This window comes from Hipposideros armiger, unplaced genomic scaffold, assembly GCF_001890085.2.
Source record: "Hipposideros armiger isolate ML-2016 unplaced genomic scaffold, ASM189008v1 scaffold_238, whole genome shotgun sequence".
Taxonomy (NCBI): Eukaryota; Metazoa; Chordata; class Mammalia; order Chiroptera; family Hipposideridae; genus Hipposideros; species Hipposideros armiger.
The window spans coordinates 2168703-2187386 of NW_017731588.1; the positions used below are offsets into that span (position 1 = coordinate 2168703).

Here is an 18684-nt window from a genome sequence, read left to right on the forward strand (position 1 = left end):
AGTAAAACTATAGGAGAAGATATAGCATGCAAACATTAACCCAAAGAAGCTGATGTAGCTGTATGAATATCAGATAAGGAAGACTTTAAGGCTAGAAACATTGCTAGAGGTAAAGAGGATTATTTTATGATGATAAAAATATCAGTTCACTCAGAAGATAGAGTAATTCTACATATAAATGCATCTAACTAAATAGCTTCAAAATATATAAACCAACAATGGCATAACTAAAAGTGGAAATAGACAAAGTCACAGTCATAGAGGGTGATCTTTAACATACCTCTTTTAGTCACTGATGTAACTAATGGACTGAAAAACCAATAAGAATATAGAAGATTTGAGCAAATCATTAACAAAATTAACCTAATATCATATATAGAATGCTACAGCCAGGGCTGGCCGAGTGGCTCAGTTGGTTAAGAGCTCGCTCAAGAGTTTGAGCTCTGAGCAACAGTGGTTCGAGTCCAGCCCGAGCTGAGCAGCCGCTGAGCTGCCAACAGGTAGCAGGATGGCTCAGCTGAAAAAAAAAAAAAAAAAAGAAAAAGAATGCTACAGCCATAAAGGTTAGTATGCACATTCTTTTCAAGTGTACATGGAGAATTTACCAAAATTGACCATGTGATGGACCATAAAGCAAGTCACAACACATTTTAAATGATTGAAATCATACAGAGTATTTTCTGTGACCACAGTAGAATTAAGCTAGAAATAAATTATAAAAATAAAACTTACAAATAATTGGAAATTGAACACTACATTTTAAAGTAGTGTCAGTTAAAGAAGAAACCTCAGTGGATATTAGAATATTTTGAACTGAATAATTTTGAAAAAAAAACCAAACTATATCAAAACTTGTGTGATGCAGCTAAAACCATACTCAGGAAAATTTATTGCCTTAAATGAATATATTAGGGCAAAAGAAAGTCTAAAAGTCAGTGATCTAGGTGTCATTAGAAAAAGGAAAGCAATTATCCCCAGAAAAAGTTGAAGGAAGAATTGTATATTGTGAATTTCAGAAATTAATGACATAGAAAACAAAAGTCTAATAATCAGCAAAACCCAAAGTTGATTCTTTGAAAGAGTAATAAAATTAAGAAATCTCTGGCAAAACTTGTCCATATAAAAAAGAGAAGATACAAATTACCAATATCAGGAATGAAAAAGGGAACATCGCTGTAGTTCCTACAGGCACTAAAATATATTATGAACAAGTTTATGCCAAAAATTTGGAAAATTGAATGAAATGAGCTAATTCCTAGAAAACCACAAGTTACCTAAACTGGTAAAGAAAAAAGATCAGGGCTGGCTGGGTGGCTCAGTTGGTTAGCGCGCGAGCTCTGAGCAACAGGGTCGCTGGCTCGTTTCCCACATGGGCCAGTGAGCTGCGCCCAAGCTGAGCTGCCGCTTAGCTGCCAATGGGCAGCGAGATGGCTCAGTTGGTTAGAGTGCGTGCTCTTAACAACAAGGTTGCCAGTTCAATTTCTGCATGGGATAGTGGGCTGTGTCCCCCTACCCCCACCCCCCATTCCCCTCCGCAACTAGTTTGAAAGCGGTGACTGGACTTGGAGCTGAGCTGCACCCTCCATAACTAAGATTGAAGGACAACAACTTGACTTGGAGATGATGGGTCCTGGAAAATCACCATGTTCCCTTCCCCAATTCCCAATAAAATCTTTAAAAAAAAAAAAAAAGAAAGAAAAAATAGCAATCTGAGTAGTGTTAAGAAATTATATCTGTAATTAGGAATGAAAATTAAATCTTGAATATGTGATTAAAAAATCTTGTCTCGAAGAAAAGGCCAAGACGGCTTCACAATAAGTGAATTTTCCCAACTCTTTGAGGAGGAAATAATCCTTATCATACAAAACGTCTCAAAGAACAGAAGGAGGGAAAAACATTTCTCAGTTTATTTTATGAGTTCAGCATTCTTGGTCTACTGTGGAGTTCCCCTTGGCTGTTATGTATGTTTTAGAACTAAAGTTCATCTCATACCTTTAATATGTTAACAGTTCTTAAATGGATATTTAACACCTCGGATTTTGTTTATTCTCTTTACACAATTCAGCAGATAGCCCCAGTGGCACAAAATGATCCAATGATAACAAAATTATTCTCCCTCACATGTGTACACTGGCCAACTAGTATAGAACAGTATTCTAGGAAAGAGATTTTTGCCAACAGGATGGAAACTGATAGAAACTGATAATAGTAAGATTTACTTAAAAGTAAGATTTAACTTGATTTGCTTGCTTATTTGTTTTTTCCTGCAGACTCCATTAATAATATACCTCTTTCATTTCCTGATTGACTATGCTGAATTGGTATTTATGGTAAGCAACCCTGCATGTAAAATCAATATGTATGTATTTAAATGTTTATTGTCTTTAATCTTCTTGTTTTTAAGAAAAACTATTTTAGGAGCTCAGGTGTTTGTCAGAATATAAAAGCAAAAACCTATCTTTAATTTGAATTCATTGCAAGTGTGATAGTACAGTTGACCCTTGAACAACGTGGGGATGCCAGTCCCCGTGTAGTAAAAAATCTGTGTATAACTTTTGACTCCCCAAAATCTTAAGTTGTCCCTCAGTATCCAGGGGCCTGGTTCCAGGAATTCCTGCCCCATAGATACCAAAAATCCGTGGATGCTCAAGTCCCCTATATAAAATGGTGTATGTAGCTCAATGCATATAGTCGGCCCTCCACACCCTCAAACTCCCAACCCTGGGTGGACAATGTTATAGGTATTTATTGAAAAATATCTGTGTATAAGTGGACCCCCATAGTTCAAACCCGTGGTATTCAAGAGTCAACTGTATTATGGATGTGAGGCATTGTTTCTAATATCTGACCAGTTCCAATTTCTTATACTTTTAAAATTTGATTTCTGGAATATGTAGCCTTGAATTTTCTAGCCCCAAGATTCTGTGATTGGCGTTAATTGTAGTGCCAGTGTAGAGGGCATCCTCGGTTTCCTAAGTATTCTGCCAAGAGATTGTGTGACGAGGACATAGGCCTGATGAGACTTTTAGGGGCAAGAACCTTCCAAATTGAGACGATAGGGCTATGTTTTGAGAGCATAGTAATTTGAAACACTTGCCTAATCTAGGGTTGAAAATCTAGGTCAAGTAGGAGGTCCACTGAGGTCTTCCTTAATACTTTACTGGCTGCTGTTTATTGAGAACTTACTATGTGCTAGGCACTTGACATACATTAGGCCTGCACAGCAGTGGGTATTATTCCCACTTTACAGAAAACTTAAGTAACTTGCAATAACAGAGCAGGTTTTCCAGTCAGACCTTTATTTCCAGTCAGACCTAAAAAGGCTTAGTTTTGGATAGTCAAAGTAAGAGCTGAGGTTCTGCCTGACTGTAAGAGTTCAGTACTGGATAGTCCACCACCATCCAGAAACTTCAGGCCCTGGCAGCATTCCATTACTCCTACACTAATTGGGTTTATTTCCTGTTATTTCTTTTTCTCTTGACAGATAACTGATGCACTCACTGCCATTGCCCTATATTTTGCAATCCAAGACTTCAATAAAGTTGTGGTGAGTAGTGGTAGAATTATTACAAAGGCTCAAAAGCCATGTACTTAAGGATCCAACTGTTTTAAAATACTAAGAAGTGGGAGTGAAGCTTCGGGCTTGTTCGGCCAGCCCTGGAATGGCCAAACCCAAACCAACGAGACAGCTTTACTAATACAGAAAGGTCAGCTTAATCTTTGTAACTTGATATCCACTCACCTGTGCCGGTTCAGAGTTTCTGGAGCAAATGGAATAGAACTACAATTATATTAATGAGCACCCTTAAAAATCTTCCATTCCTTTCACCAGTTTTTCTTTACAAAGGAAAATGAATACAGCTTTTAACTCACTGTGCTACGCCTGTGGATTCCTAATGTAGTTTCTATTTCCCTACAGAGAGCAACTGTAATTGGAAAATTTGGTGTGTACTAAATGCCCATTGAAAGTATTGATGTAAACTTTAGTCCTAATCCATATGTAATAGCCAAGGGGAATTGTATAGCGGGAGAGAGTTAACAGATTAACCATGTATACTTTCCATGTAGTTATTTAAAAAGCTGGCTGCAGCCCTCTTTGGCTGGAAGCCACTGAGAAGATTTAGACTGGGGTGAGAGAGAAGGTTGCATCCCATTGGTGTTATCTGTTTGTGGTTCATTTTCACTTCTGTTACCAAGTAATAGGACCAAAAATAGAAGTCTGTGGCACTGGTCATCAGTAACAAATAAAGCTGATGAATTCTAAAATTCTAGACCTCAGAGAGATTTTTAAAATATCTAGACAGAGGGTTCTTAACTTGGGGTCCATAATTAGGCTTAACAGGCCTGTAAAACCCTTGAGATGGTATGAAAAATTATATATGTATGTGCGTGCATCATTTTTTTTCATGTAGAGAGTCCATAGCTGTTATCAGTGCTGAGAGTCCTTGATTCCTCCCCTAAATGATTAAAAGCTACATTTTAGAGACTTAGTATCACTGAAACCAGGCAGTATACAACTTAAACTAATGGAGCATTTGACAACGTGGATGAACCTTGGGGGCATTATTCTAAGTGAAATAAGTCAGGCAGAAAAGGGCAAATACTAGATCTCACTTATATGTGGAATCTAAAAAAAATCAAACTCAGAAACAGAGAGTAGATTGGTGGTTGCTAGGGGTTGAGGGTGGGAGAAATGCTGGTCAGAGGGTACCAGCTCCTAGTTCTATGATGAGTAAGTTTTAGGGATCTAATATACAGCATAGAGACGCTAGTTAATTTTGTATTGTACTGTACATTCGAAAGTTGGTAGGAGAGTAGATGTTAAATGCTCTCACCACAAAAAAATTAAAAAGTAATTATATGAGGTGATGGATGTGTTAACCAACCTCATTGTGGTAATCATCTTGCAATGTATGTGTATATCAAATCATCACATTGTACAGTGTAATATGTCAATTGTATTTCAAGAGAGATGGAAAAGAAAAGCAAAGAAAATTTTAGGGGCTGAGGTAAAATGTTTTAACAGGATTCTCTATAAGGCCAGAGATGAGCTAACTGGGCATGAGATTCATAAGCAGAGGAATTTAAAGATAAATTAGCAGTGGTTATTTTCTTCTCCAAGATAGATTGTGTATGTAAACCATAATTTTTGTTCTTTGAAGTTATATGCTGAAATATTTAGGGGTGAAGGGTTATGATATCTGCAACTAACTTTCAAATGGTTCAAAAAAAAAATACTGGGCATATTTGTGTGTTTGTGTGTATGTGTGTGTAGTGATAAAGGAAATGTAGCAAAATGTTTAACAATGGGTGGGTCTAGGTGTTTTATTGAATCATTCGTTTAACTTTCTGTAATTTGAAATTTTGTAATGTAACACACTAAAGAAAAAAATAGGTCCATGTCTATACCCACCAATGTGTGTGTATGTGTACATATATATAGTATATATAAGATATATATGAATATTTAAGGGAGGGTTGGTAGCGTTCATTTAAGAACACAATCAGTCAGATGTTCTCAACCAAAATGTAAAACTGAGATGTGTTTTAATGAAAGTTGGTTAGAGATGCTAACATACATATTCTTTTTTTTTTCTCTTCAACTATCATAGAAACACCACACATATACTCCAATTAAAACAATTTTTAATGAGGGAGAAGCTTATGGGGAAGTCATGAAACTAGGTTTCAGTTCGTTTCCTAATAAAGTCAGGCTTCAGTGTCAGTAGCAGAGACAGCCTTTAATTTAGAGCACCAGTAGTTTTAATTCATTTCTTAGTTATTTCTGAGTTTATATGGAAACATATAGAGATTGTTGGTTTTCTCAGTGTGATTTAGAGAGGGACAGAGGAAACCAAATGAGTTGTTGTCAACACCCTGTTTTTTAGCACACCAAAATGTTCTTTGTTATCACTGACACCGAATTATAGTTTGGAATAGTTTTGTTTATTCATTCTTAGAATTCAGCCTATTAGAACATTGGGTTTCTTGGTCAGAATAAGCATTTTATTTACATCGTGTCAAAAATTAACTCATTCTAAATGGCAGATTTTGATGATGGTAATATACTACTACTGTTGGTTTGGATAGAATATCAACACATGTCTTCCCCCAGATCTTCCTCACGTTGTCAGAATGGGCCCAAATCATAGTCTGGAAACACTTTAGTTTTGCTGGGATTTGGGACTTTTTATCCCTGGTAATGAAGCTGTGTCTACATCCCAAAGCATCCCAGAAAACGATGGTGCACAGAGGGGGACTCCATCCCCACTCTATTTCAAGTTGTTAGCCTGTGGAATATGAGTGCTGATTGATTGTGACCAGTTGACGCTCATGACATTTTATGTCTACCTCACTTGACAAAAACAACGTTAGTCTAGTCTGCCCTTTGCTGAGATTGTGCTTCCTATTTGGAACTCAGAATTCATGTGAGAAATCTGCAGATGGTTTGGTAGGAGTGATAAAAACCCATATCCCTAAACCCTAAGCCCATGTGATTAGAGGGTTGGAATTGGGAGGATAGGCTCCTGAATTTGGAATGTGCTGAGGTTAACAGTTGGAGATGCAGTGGGGTAGGGTGGGAGGGGTGTTCACCCCTCTGCAATCCACCATAGGTTTTGGGGATGCAAAAAGGTGTAGGCACAGCTTCAATTATTAGAAAAAAGCTCTTTATTTGAAGTAGGGGAGTTATGTCTTTGCAAAATCAAACCTTGCAAGGGACAAGGAAAGGGCTGCATAGGGGAGTGGATAATAGGGAAGGAAAACTCCACCCCTGAGATTTTTTTTTTTATTATTCAAAAATTTCTACTGACATATAATACACATATGGAAGGGAGTACAAGCTGATTGATGATCACAAAGGTAACACATCCAGGTCATTACCCTTTAGGTTACTTTTAACCTCTCCTTAGATAGCTTTAAATCTCATCATTGTCAAGGCTGAATATATCTAGAAATATTTACCTTTGGATTTTAACTTGTACTCCTTAACCTCTTTTATTTTTATACTTCTATTTTCTTGTGTGTGTTGTGTGTGTGCATGTATGCACATGCACACGCTTAATTTTCCTTCAATTTTTAGCCACTTTCCTGTCTCTGACTGGATGCAGTGGGGATTTTTAAAAGGGATTTTGTCTATGCTCAGAGGAGCTGAGTCACTATTGAGCTGATGAGGCCAGGCATAATGGCAGCTGTGCTGGTGATACTGGGGGAGACAAAAAGAGAGGTAGCAGAGAATTGGGGGACTGCTGGCCTGAGTGTCTTTCTTGCCTGGAAACTCTCCTTTCATAAAATTTTTCTGTTTTAAAGTAATTTGGAAGATTGGGGTTACAAGGAAGTACTTTTCTTTCATTGTTGGCACGGTGTCACCTTTGCCCAGTGTCTGTACCTCCCTGTTTAAGCTGCCTCCATCTCTGACTATAGTCCTGCTGGCTGGCTTCCAGCCTGGGGAACGAAGCATTCTCCGGCGCCCCCCACCCCCGCCCCCCACCCATTGTTTTGGTTGCTCCTGGATGAACTCTGTTTCTTTTAACTGCCTTTTTTTTGTGGATCTCACACCTTCCAGGTGGCCTTCTTTTTGCAAAAGAACTCCAGAACCCTTAGCTATGGGGCCTCAATGCTGTCCTCACTAAGCACTTTGTTTGCTGAGCCAGCCACCTTCTCTCTGATGCAAGCGTCTTAGCTTATATTTTGTCCTTTTAATTAAACAAGCCCACCTGAATGGCAGCATAAATCTTACTGATGATAATTCCCACCACTTAACTTGGACTCTCAGAGATGATCAAAGGGAGGTTTTTGACTGTTGGTTTAGGTTTTCTAATTAAGCTTCTACCTAAAACTATGCAGGAAATCGGGGGTTTACCTGTATTCCTGTGAGGATCCCTTGATTATCTTTTGAACTGAAAGATGGCTCTTTAAAGGTTTTTTCATTAAAACAATTTTTCATTATTAAATAACCAAGACATTCAAATATATATATAAAGAGTGATACATACTGTGAACCTATATGAGCTTAAAAAAGAAAGGATCACACGCAGAGTTGCTTCTCTCTGATACATTCATCTCCACGTTCCCTCTCTCACCAGTTACCTCTGTTCTGATGTTAGTGTTTCTCATTCCCACACATGGCCTTAACTTTTACTACATTTGTAAATATCCCTAGATAACATATAGTATTATTTTGTGTGCTTTTAACTTTCTGTAAATGGTATAATGCAGTATATATTCTGTTGTCATCTGCTTTTTTCATCATTAAATCTTTACTCACACAGATAGTTAAGTGTTTGTTTCTTTGACTCCTCTGAACTACTCTGTTTTTATAATAGGTTGGTTGCAGCATTGATTTTATACTGTCTAAATAAGAATCTCTCATCATTAAATCAGCAGGGTGACCCATTTTGAGTTCAGAGGCTTTTTCTATCTATAGTCTTACCCATGTTTGCTTATAAGGTTACCTAACTTTTTTTTCATTCTGGAACACACCCATGAACTTGTTGGGACACACCAGGGGAAGGCAAGAGCTTTCTGCCCCTATCTCACTCCCTCTTACCTATCCAGCTGCCCAGCCACACCCAGCGCCCCTCCTCTTCCTCCTCCTCCTCTTCATCATGGCCATCCCCCACTTCCTCTGTGGAGGTCCAAAACTTGAAACAGGAGCGCTCAGAAGAAAACCCAAGATACTGTGACATTCAAGGGATCATTTCACTTTGCGTGAAAATATTTCACTTTGCTGATGGGACTTTGGAGTCCCGAGGCCACTGATAATAACTCTTCAAAATGGCTAAGAACTTTGCCTTGCCGCTCAAGTCATTCATGTTGCCATTCAACAGATACTTATTGTTTGCTCACTGTGCCAGGTGTTGGCAAATAAATATGGTCCCTGCCAGTCGTGGAACTCACAGTCTAGTGAGGGAAACACACATTATTCAGTCCCATAAATAAATTAAAAAGCTAGTACTGTGAACAGTGCTATGAAAGGATGTGTATAATAGGGAGATTTTACCTCGTCAGGGTGGGGTGAGTGTGCTGTGCCTTCCTGAGGAAGTGATGATTTAATGAGATCTGAAAGACTATGTGGGTGTGAACTAGGGAAAAGGGGAGGTTGTTTTAGGTTAAACGTAAAGGCCTGGGAGCAGGGGAGGCGTGGCATGTCCATGGCACTGGAACCCAGAAAGGGGGGGGGGCCGGGGGAGCAGGTGTGAGATGAGCCTGGAGGTGGGGCGGGAGCCATGTGGGTCATGGAAAGACTTGCCTTCATCCTAAAAGCAACAGGGAATAATTGGTTTCATGTGTTTTTTCTTTTTCTTTTTTTCTTTTTTTTTCCCAGTTTAAAAAGCAGAAACTCCTCCTAGAACTAGACCAGTATGCCCCAGATGTGGCTGAACTCATCCGCACCCCTATGGAAATGCGCTACATCCCTCTGAAAGTGGCCCTGTTGTAAGTATTCTCTGACAAAGCAGGGCTCCATGCCAACACATGCGAGGAAACTCTGATGAGACTTTCTCATGTTGTTTGTTGTATTTTGGGAGCTTTGCAGTCTTAGTCATCAAGTATGTGCTGCAGCTCTGTTGCACAACTGGGGTTCTGGCCAGCAAAGGAGACAGAGCCATTCTGTCTCTGTTGGGACAAAGCCTCAAACAGGGACATACACAATCAACCCTTCACAAATGCTTTTTCATCCGATGCTGATCTGGGCTCCAGCCTACTGGTAACGAGTGTTTATTGCTTAAGAGAAAAAAAAAAGTTCTTCAGTTGTGATATATATGGATTGACTAAAATTCTGATATTTATGTGGATGTTGTTTTGAGCAGCTCCTATGCTTCATGTACAATGTAATCCCCCACTGTAGTTCAGAAAACAGAAGAAAAGTGCCAAACAGTCCCATCCCAGATGGGTGACGAATATAGCAGAGTGAACTTATTGAGGCTCTGCAAAAGAATTCTCTAGGAGTTCTCAGTGCTGCCCGGAAGTTTAATTCTTTCAGGTTATTCTCGTTTATATTCCTGAGATAAGCAAATGTGAACAATTATTCATTCAACTAATAGTCATTGAATATTAATAACATACTGGTTCTAGGGATACACAATAAACAAGACAGAAAGTTTCCTCATGGAAAAACATGACCTTAGAACTTCAGAATTAGAAGGGGCCTTATGAGGAAAGTTTATTCAACCCTCCACCTTGTGTGTGAATCTCCTATTCAATATTCCAGATAGTTCTGTGTAACTGCTTCTTGAACATCACCTGCTATTTAGAAATGGCTTTTCCCCCCTTCCACCAAACAGGGTTGAGGTATCAGTTCACATCTGTGTATTTCAGAAATATTGGTGGGAACTACTTAATAGAACTAGAGATTTGGCAACATTATGAATCCCTTATGGACTAATATGTCTCCTGAGGATAGTTTTGTAATAGCAGCGGCCATTCCTTTAAAAGTTATGTAACAAGCCTATCGGTAATTGCTGAAAAAAACACCAACAATTTCCAGGCCTGTGGCTTTAGAACTGCTAATCTTACAGCCCTGGGAGGTATTGAATTTAAGGTCTTTATTTGTGAATAATAATTATAATCTCTCCCTGGGACACTGGTATGTTTCTTCCTATCTGATAGTCAGAATTATGTAACTGGTCTCCCTTTTCACTCTGTCTGCCAGGAAACTCAGAGCCAGATTTGAAGCTGATTATTACAATGCTGTAAAAGACCCATTGGTGTTTTTTTACCCCCTGGCTTTTCCTTTTTCCTTTTATTTATGTTTTCCTTCATCTTGATTCTTTCTATTTTTATTTTACTATTATTTTTTATTATCTGTTCTTATTTGAGTTGCCTCATATCTTTTGTGGAAGCAAGATAGAAATAAATAAAAATAATAAATTCATTTTGACCATATAAGATTTCCCTACTCACTGCATTTCAGATTCATTTTTTCATTCCATTACTTTCTACCTCAGGAAAAGACTAGGTGTTTCAGCTTAATTCCTTCCCAGTGGAAGTTCAAGGTATCCTGTGAAGTTCCACGGCAACTAGCTTGTTGAAGTCAGCAGATATGATTTCTGCCCTTGGAATCTGGCTGGGTGGATACTGCTTGATTACCAAGAGGGGCTAAATGTAAGCTGCTCTGACCCCTTGAATGGGGCTAGCCTGTGTCAGAACTTAAGATCCTGAGGAAAAGGTTTCTTCCTGGGCTTCAGAGACAGGTATAACAATTCCTAAGATATATGGCTGTGGGGGAATTGGTATAATTTTATCATTTTGAAGTCTAAAGTAATAGAATGAACATAAGCTTTAGAGCCAGAAAGACCAGGTTTTGAATGTATTTATGAACTTGTGAAACTTTGGGCAAGTTACTTAAGCATTGCATCTCAGTTTCCTTATCTGCAAAACAGGTTATTGCTAGTTTATAGAATCTCTGTAATGATTAAATAAGACAGTTTTCCAAATACCACATAGCACAGATAGGGAGTGGTGAGTGTTCAGTGCTTTTTCCTCACTGGCCCCAACCCCACTCCATTCTCTTTTACTTAGGAGAACTCATTTCTAAGAAGCTTCCTTCCCTTGCGGATGCTTTTAGTAAATCTCTTGAACTTCCTTCCTGTAGTGGCCAGGATTCAGAGGACCAGAATTACTAATGCCACATATGTGTCTTTTTCCCCAGCTATCTTTTAAATCCCTACACCGTCTTGTCTTGTGTTGCCAAGTCTACCTGCGCCATCAACAACACCCTCATTGCTTTCTTCATTTTGACCACGATAAAAGGTAAGACCCCAGAGGAAAGTACAAAGTTTAGTCCCTGATTTGTGTAGGGTTTTGTATCACTTACGCTGTGGAAAACTTAAAAAAAAAAAAAAAAGTACAAAACTTAAAAACGTTTAAAAATTACACAAGTAATATAAGATTGTTACAGAAAGTTTAGATAAGCCAAGAAAAGAAAATTAATTAAAACATCCTGAAATTCTACCACTCAGAGAGTTACTATTAACATTTTTGAAAAATTTTTTCTAAGAGGCTTATAATGAGAATAGCAGCCCTTTGCCTCTCTCTTCTCACCCGTAGTTCAACTTCTTTGAAGTAGCTTCTTTCTGGCTTTTGCTAATAATTAGTTCCATATTTCTAAATAAGACTTCATATTGCTATTTAATTAATTATACATTTTAGACTATTACATTCTCATTATGGGAGATAAAGATTTAGCTATTTTGTACCAATATCTTCACTTCCCTTTTACCTAGTTTTCTTTGAGGAATTATGTCAATGTTTTGATTAAATCAGTAGTTGGTATCTACATTTTATGACACTATATGTATTATTTACTGCTGGGCAAAGTAGTAACTAAGATTACTATTTCTGTCTTATACAACCTTTTATATTTCCTGGGGTTAATAATTACCTTTTTTCGCTTGTTATTTTTGCTTAGTCTTTTTGTACCAATCACTACTTTTTCCCCCAGTTGCTCTATTAGATCTGTTAAGTGCCTAACAATAGTTTGTTTTTGGTTTTTTTAAATGCTTAAAGACATCAAACAGTCTTTCGGTTCCATTATTTTTCTGGAGACCTCCCTCACATGTCCTCCATCCTGCCCCAGGTTGTCCTGGTTGTTTGGACCTGATACAAGCTGTCACAGTGGAACTTCCCTTTATAATTGTCCTGTGTTGTATCCCTTTTTTACTGGATTCCTTCTCTCCTTTATTGGTTTTTCTCTCTTTTTTTATTTTTATTTTTATTTTTTATTGGGGAATTGGGGGGATGGGAACAGTGCTGGGGAACTGGGGGAAGGAGAACGTACAAGTTGCTGTCATTTTTGTTCTTAATCTAGTTGTGGAGGATGTTGCTTCACTGGCCCAAGTTGGCACCATCATTGCGCTCTTCCCTGGCGAGGCAGATCAGTCGCGGGCTTCTGGATGGCCGCTCACTGCGGCTGCTGGCCACTCATGCTGGCTGCTGGCTACACACGGTAGCCCATGGCAACCCACTGCCAAAGGGGCTGCAGCCTACGCCGTCGCCGTCGCCGTCGCCGCCGCCGGCGACTCACGGCAGCCCAGCTCCAGGTTGAGCTGTTGTTCAGCATCTTAGCTGTGGAGGGCAGTGTCACTGGCCCCCATATGTGGGATCCGAACCGGGGCCCTCTGGCATCCCAAGCGAGTTCTTAACCATCGCGCCACTCGGCCGGCCCCGGTTTTTCTCTCTTTTGCTGAAGTGATTTTCTAGTAGTTTTCCAAGAAAGGGTGTATGAAATATATATTTTGAGTCATTTTATGTTTGAAAAATACCTTTTTTCCAGGTTAGCACCAAATTAATAGTTGGAGCAGAGTATAAAATTCTAGACAGGAACAACGTTTCCTTCAAATTTTGAAGGCATTGCTTTACTGTCTTCTAGCATCCTGGTTGTTATTGAGCAGTTTGGTGCCATTATATGTAACCCATTTTTTTTTTTTTCTGAAAGATTTAGGAACTTTTTATTCTCAGTGTTTTGAGATTGCATGATACTATGTCTTGAAATGGGTCTTTTTTCATTCATTTTATTGGGCATTTGTTAGGCCCTTTCAAAGTAGAAACTGATGTTTTTTAGTTCTAGAAGGGGTTTCTGTACTATTTTTCAAATTCTCTCCTCTCTATGTTCATGTTCTCTGTTCTCTTGTTTGGAACTTCAATTAGATATTGGACTTTCTTGATTGATCTACTTTGCATATTTTATTTTCAATTGATAGTTCCATCTTTTTTACTTCCTCTTTTTCTGGGAGATTTGTTTTTATCTTCCAACTCTTCTATTGACTTTTTAATTTTTCTATTATATTTTAAAATTCTTTCTTGGTCTCCAGTTGTTTCTTTGAAGCAGCCTATTATTATTTGTATCACCACAATATTCTTTCTTATCTCTCTGAGGTGTTTTTTTTTTTTTCCAGTTTCCATCTGTTCCAAGCATAGTCTTTTTGTCTTCCTACCCCTGTGCCATTTTTTTCCTGTTTCTCTTGGGCTCTGTCTTTCATATGGGAGGGTTTTCTCTTAGTTATGGTAATCCGGGCGGTCTGTCTATGTTAAAGTGTAAGGCACTGATATGTTGACTCAAGACTCTGCGTGGGCAGGACTTGTTGTTGGATCATTCATTCTCACTGTAGGGAGATCAGGCAGTGGACTAACCTTCTTTGTTGAAGGTATCCCTAAATGTCATCATTTGTAGGTTTTTCTTTTCCTCTGAAGCTATTTAGTTTTTCCAGAGAGGAATCCTCCAATTTCCTGCCTAAGGGTAACAGAGTTGGAGCTGCAGTGGGGTGGTGGGGGGGGTTCATGGGACCAACTGCTGGAGTTGTAAGAACAGGAACAGAGGAAGGAGATGGCTGATTTTAATATATAGACTTATTTTGTCTCATTACTCTCTAGCCCACACTCCTCGGCCCACTACTGTGCTTAGTATCCTCTAGACCTGTGCCTCTTTAGTTAATTTTATCCAGAACTGTAGTCTCCGGGGATGGAGTAGAAAGTTAGAAGGATGGGGTATGTAGGGGTACATACTCCAAAACATGGTTTGCCCAGAGAGTTCAATAAAATACAATTTTCCCATGCACATGATGTTTAAAAATAATATGAGAATACATTTCTGTTTTGAAGCAGATTACAAAATTGTATATTTGAATAAAATATAATCTTAACTATGTTAAAACAACAACAAAAATAGATGGGAAATAGATCCCAAAAGAGTAATATTTATTTCTGTAGAGTAAGTTTATGGGTGATTTTTGTTTCTTTTTCATATCTGTTTTTTCCCCAAAGTTTCTTCAATGAGCACATTGTTAAAAATAAATTAGCTTGATTGATAGGAAGATAGGGACAGTGGAAGTAAATGGGGCAGCCCTCTCCCCAGACTGCCATGGAGCAGGTGCCCCACAGAAGGAGCCTCATTTGCTCTGTCTCCTTGACTCCTACTTGTTCTCCTTTAGCGTCCTCTTTGGCAGCCCAGGGTTGCCTGGGACATACTGAGAAACACAGGCTGGGATAGCCCAGGCCATTAGATTGTGATGTCCTTGTTGGGGTATTGGCTGGGAAACAGGTCTCTGGGCAGGGTTGATGTTAGTTTAGTGGAGCAGCTTGGGTTTCACTTCAAAGGTTGGGGCTTTGGTCAAGGATACTCTGCCTTTCAATGAGCTAATGAAAGTACTCCATCACTGTGAAGTCGTTTTCATTAGGCTTTCAAAAGGAAAACAGACAGATGTTAATAGGTACGCCTCCTGTTCTCTGTTGGTAGCTAATCCCAGCTCCACCATTTCTGGGCTGCATCACTTTGGGGAAGTCACTTAACTGTTTTGGCCTCCATTTCCTTGCCTATAACATGGGGGTTGAGTCAGTCCCTACTGCATATCGTGAATGTAAAAAAATGAATGAGGTGCTGTGTGTAAAACACTCAGCATGGTGTGGGGGCATGTGCTAAGTGCTCAGTAAATGGTGGTGTTGGTTGCGACTCTTAATCATATCCTCCTTTTTAAAAGATCCCTCAGGATTGGTAGAGTTCCCTTTAGCCCTTCTGGAGAGCGCAGGGAGGATGTTAAAATGGGAGGTTCTCTTCCTCAAGCCCAGCCCTGGAAGAACAATGGCAGAGCGATCCTGAAGCCTGATGGTGCCATCATTTCCACCTGGGGATCCTCTAGGATAAAGCCCTTTCCATGAAGACAGTCATAGAGGAGCCAAGGACCCAAGGACAAAGCAGCCCGGGGTAGCGTTTTGTTACATGAACCCACCTTCAAAACCTGCATGTTCTATTGGGTTGTCAGAAAAGTCATGACGCATTTTTTTTAGCTGAGCCATCCTGCCACCTGTTGGCAGCTCAGCAGCAGCTCAGCTCAGACCGGACTCGAACCGCTGTTGCTCAGAGCTCAAACCCTTGAGTGAGCTCTTAACCAACTGAGCCACTCGGCCGGCCCGTGATGCATTTTTGCAACGAAAAACATAGAAAAAATACTTCATGACTTTTCCGACAACCCAATAGTTACCAGCTTGTCAGCCGTGGGCACAGCCTCAAGAGCTCCAGTCTGATCACAGAGATAATAATATCTGCCTCCTGGATTAATGGAGGAATAAATGAGAAACAAAGTGCTTAGAAGGGCTTCCTTAGCAGAACTCACTCAACAAATCGTTGCTCCACTTATGATTTTTATGGTACAGCCAAAGCTAGAGATCAAGAAGGTAGCCTACTGATGCAGTTCAAGAATATGGGGTCTGGAATGAGACTGTGGGTTCAAATTCTATTACTATTACTCACTAGTTTTGTGACCCTGGGCAAATATCCTCTCTGTCCTTCAATTTCCTTATCTGTAAAATGGGGATAGTAATAGTACCCACTTCATGGATTTATTGGAAGGACTGAACGTAAAGTGTCTACAGTCCTGGCTTGCGCAGAGTGTGTGCTGGATAAGTTACCATCATCATCACTGATGTGGACGGACTACCCCGAGAGAGCCTGCCCTGTTAAAAGAGCACACTTGGTGGGCAGGCCGAGTGGCTCAGTTCGTTAAGAACTCGCTCAAGAGTGCAAGCTCTGAGCAACAGGGTCGCCAGTTCCATGCCCGACCCGAGCTGAGCTGCTGCTGAGCTGCCAACATGTGGCAGGATGGCTCAGCTAAAAAAAAAAGAACATGCTTGGCAAGGAATGTAGTACATTGGGCCAGGCCCCCAGCATCACATCTTCCTTTCCAGCAATCTTGCTTGTTGCTCAGGCCCTGGTGCAACTTCCTCTTCTGAGTGTCCTGTGGAACCTTAGCCCTTTTGACCACGTTCCCTTCTGTCCCCTGCCTGTCCTGGTACAGGTCACTCCCTGTCTATGACCCAATCTCTGCTCGCTCCACTTGAAATCCATATCCTGAACCAGCCCCCAGAGCCCCACCCTGTGTACATTCCTGCTCCATCCTGTGGCTGTGCCACCCACCCAGTGCAGTCCCTGGAGGCAGAACATGACCCGGGGGCTTGCTGGGGCTTGTTTTGGCCCCCACGCTGACACAACTAGGGAGTTAGAAAACACATTCAAATTAGATTAGGTAGAGAATGAAATTCCCTGATACTGTAGCCAGTGCACACATACATTTGACTGATTTGCTTTAATATTCCCATGGTAAGCTCACGTAGGACTAGGGCTTGAACAGAAAAATATAGTGTCTGGGTATCTGGGCTGTGCTAGCAGATCAACGGTAGATTATATCTTTTTTGGTAAAACTCACAGTCCTCTTGGCACAGTTCCTCCTGGTTAGATGAGCAGGATGCCCTAGCTCTTGCCCAGATAAGGCTGCCATTTCGGGCATTATTTCAGATATCCTGCCTAAGCCTGTAGGTAGATGTTTTTGGATGAATGTGCAAGCTAAGCCCTCTATCATCTGACCCCTACCTACCTGTTTGCTGAGACTTTTTAGATTGTAACTTTTTTATTGAAGTGTAACTTATATTACAGAAAAATGCACAAACCTTTAGTGCACAGCTAAACGAATTTTTGCAAAATGTCAAGTAACCAGCATTCAGATTGAGAAACAGCATATCACAACATCCACAAGAGCCCCTTTTGCATCCTTTTCCAGTTTCTCCACCCAGCTTTCACCCTGTTTTCGCCATGTTGAGCCAAGTCCCCATGCCTCCACCCCCAGCACACCATTCTCTCTCTCTGCCCTCCTGCCTGTGCCCGTGGACTTCCGAGTCTCGCCTCCTCATTCTTCAACTCAGGTGTCAGATTTCCTGGTGTGTACTTCCGCTAGGTATACTTCCTTCAAGCTTTCCTTCATAGTCTCCTCCTGTATTTTTTTATGGAGAGTTAGTTCCCTAAGGACAGAGCCTGCCTGAGTCACCCATCTCCCTGGCACCCAGCACAGCCTTGGCATAGAGAAGGCACCCTAGAAATGTTTGCTTATTGCATAGTTTGTCTAAAATATTTGAAGTCAACTTTTACTTTTCTTTGTCTTCCCTGACCCTTCCCTAAGCACATATCACCTTCTGCCTTCCCAGCCCATTTTTCTTGAGGCCTTCTGGCTTTTCTCAAACCATAGCCGTCCTGAGTCTATTGTGCGCCTCTATACGCCCCCTCGCTTTTGCTCAGATTGCGCATGTGCCTCATCCACACCTGCCTGGCATCCCACCCACCCAGCAGGCTCCTGACCTTCAGTACCATGTTTCTGCCCCCAGACTACAGACCTCAGCTGTTCCAATAGTTTACACCACGGAGCCTCCTCCGTGTTCCGCCCCCTGCCACAAGTTCTCCATTGCCATTCTGCAGGCTGTTTTATTCAAGAGTCAGATTCATTTTGTACTTTGCCCACATCTCATTGCCCTGTGGGTTTTTTTTTTGTTTTTTGTTTTTAAGAAATTTTATTGGGGAACAGTGTGTTTTTCCAGGACCCATCAGCTCCAAGTCAAGTAGTTGTCTTCAATCTAGTTGTGGAGGGCACAGCTCCTTGGCCCATGTGGGAATCGAACCGAAAACCTTGGTGTTATGAACCTGCACTCTAACCACATGAGCCACCCGGCTGCCCCCTCATTGCCCTGTGTTTTATACTTCATAAGTTTTTTTTTTAAAAGATTTTTATTGGGGAATTGGGGGATGGGAACAGCGCTGGTGAATTGGGGCAAGGGGAACAGACAAGTTGCTGTCGTTTTGTTCTTCAGTCTAGTTGTGGAGGACATTGCTTCACTGGCCCAAGTTGGCACCATCATTGTGCTCTTCCT

The 18684-nt window shown here is 40.4% G+C and overlaps 1 protein-coding gene across 3 annotated transcripts in view; it reads left to right on the forward strand.

Annotated features, from left to right (window-relative positions):
* PIGU (phosphatidylinositol glycan anchor biosynthesis class U) overlaps window positions 1-18684 on the forward strand; it is a 97413-nt gene that overhangs the window by 22944 nt on the left and 55785 nt on the right. For 2 of the 3 annotated variants that reach the window (XM_019655319.1, XM_019655317.1), the window contains exons 3-6: window positions 2271-2330; window positions 3485-3547; window positions 9326-9435; window positions 11651-11751. In XM_019655319.1, the coding sequence (XP_019510864.1) occupies window positions 2271-2330; window positions 3485-3547; window positions 9326-9435; window positions 11651-11751 (334 nt within the window). The remainder of the gene's footprint in view (window positions 1-2270; window positions 2331-3484; window positions 3548-9325; window positions 9436-11650; window positions 11752-18684) is intronic. The other variant, XM_019655318.1, reaches the window with a different exon arrangement.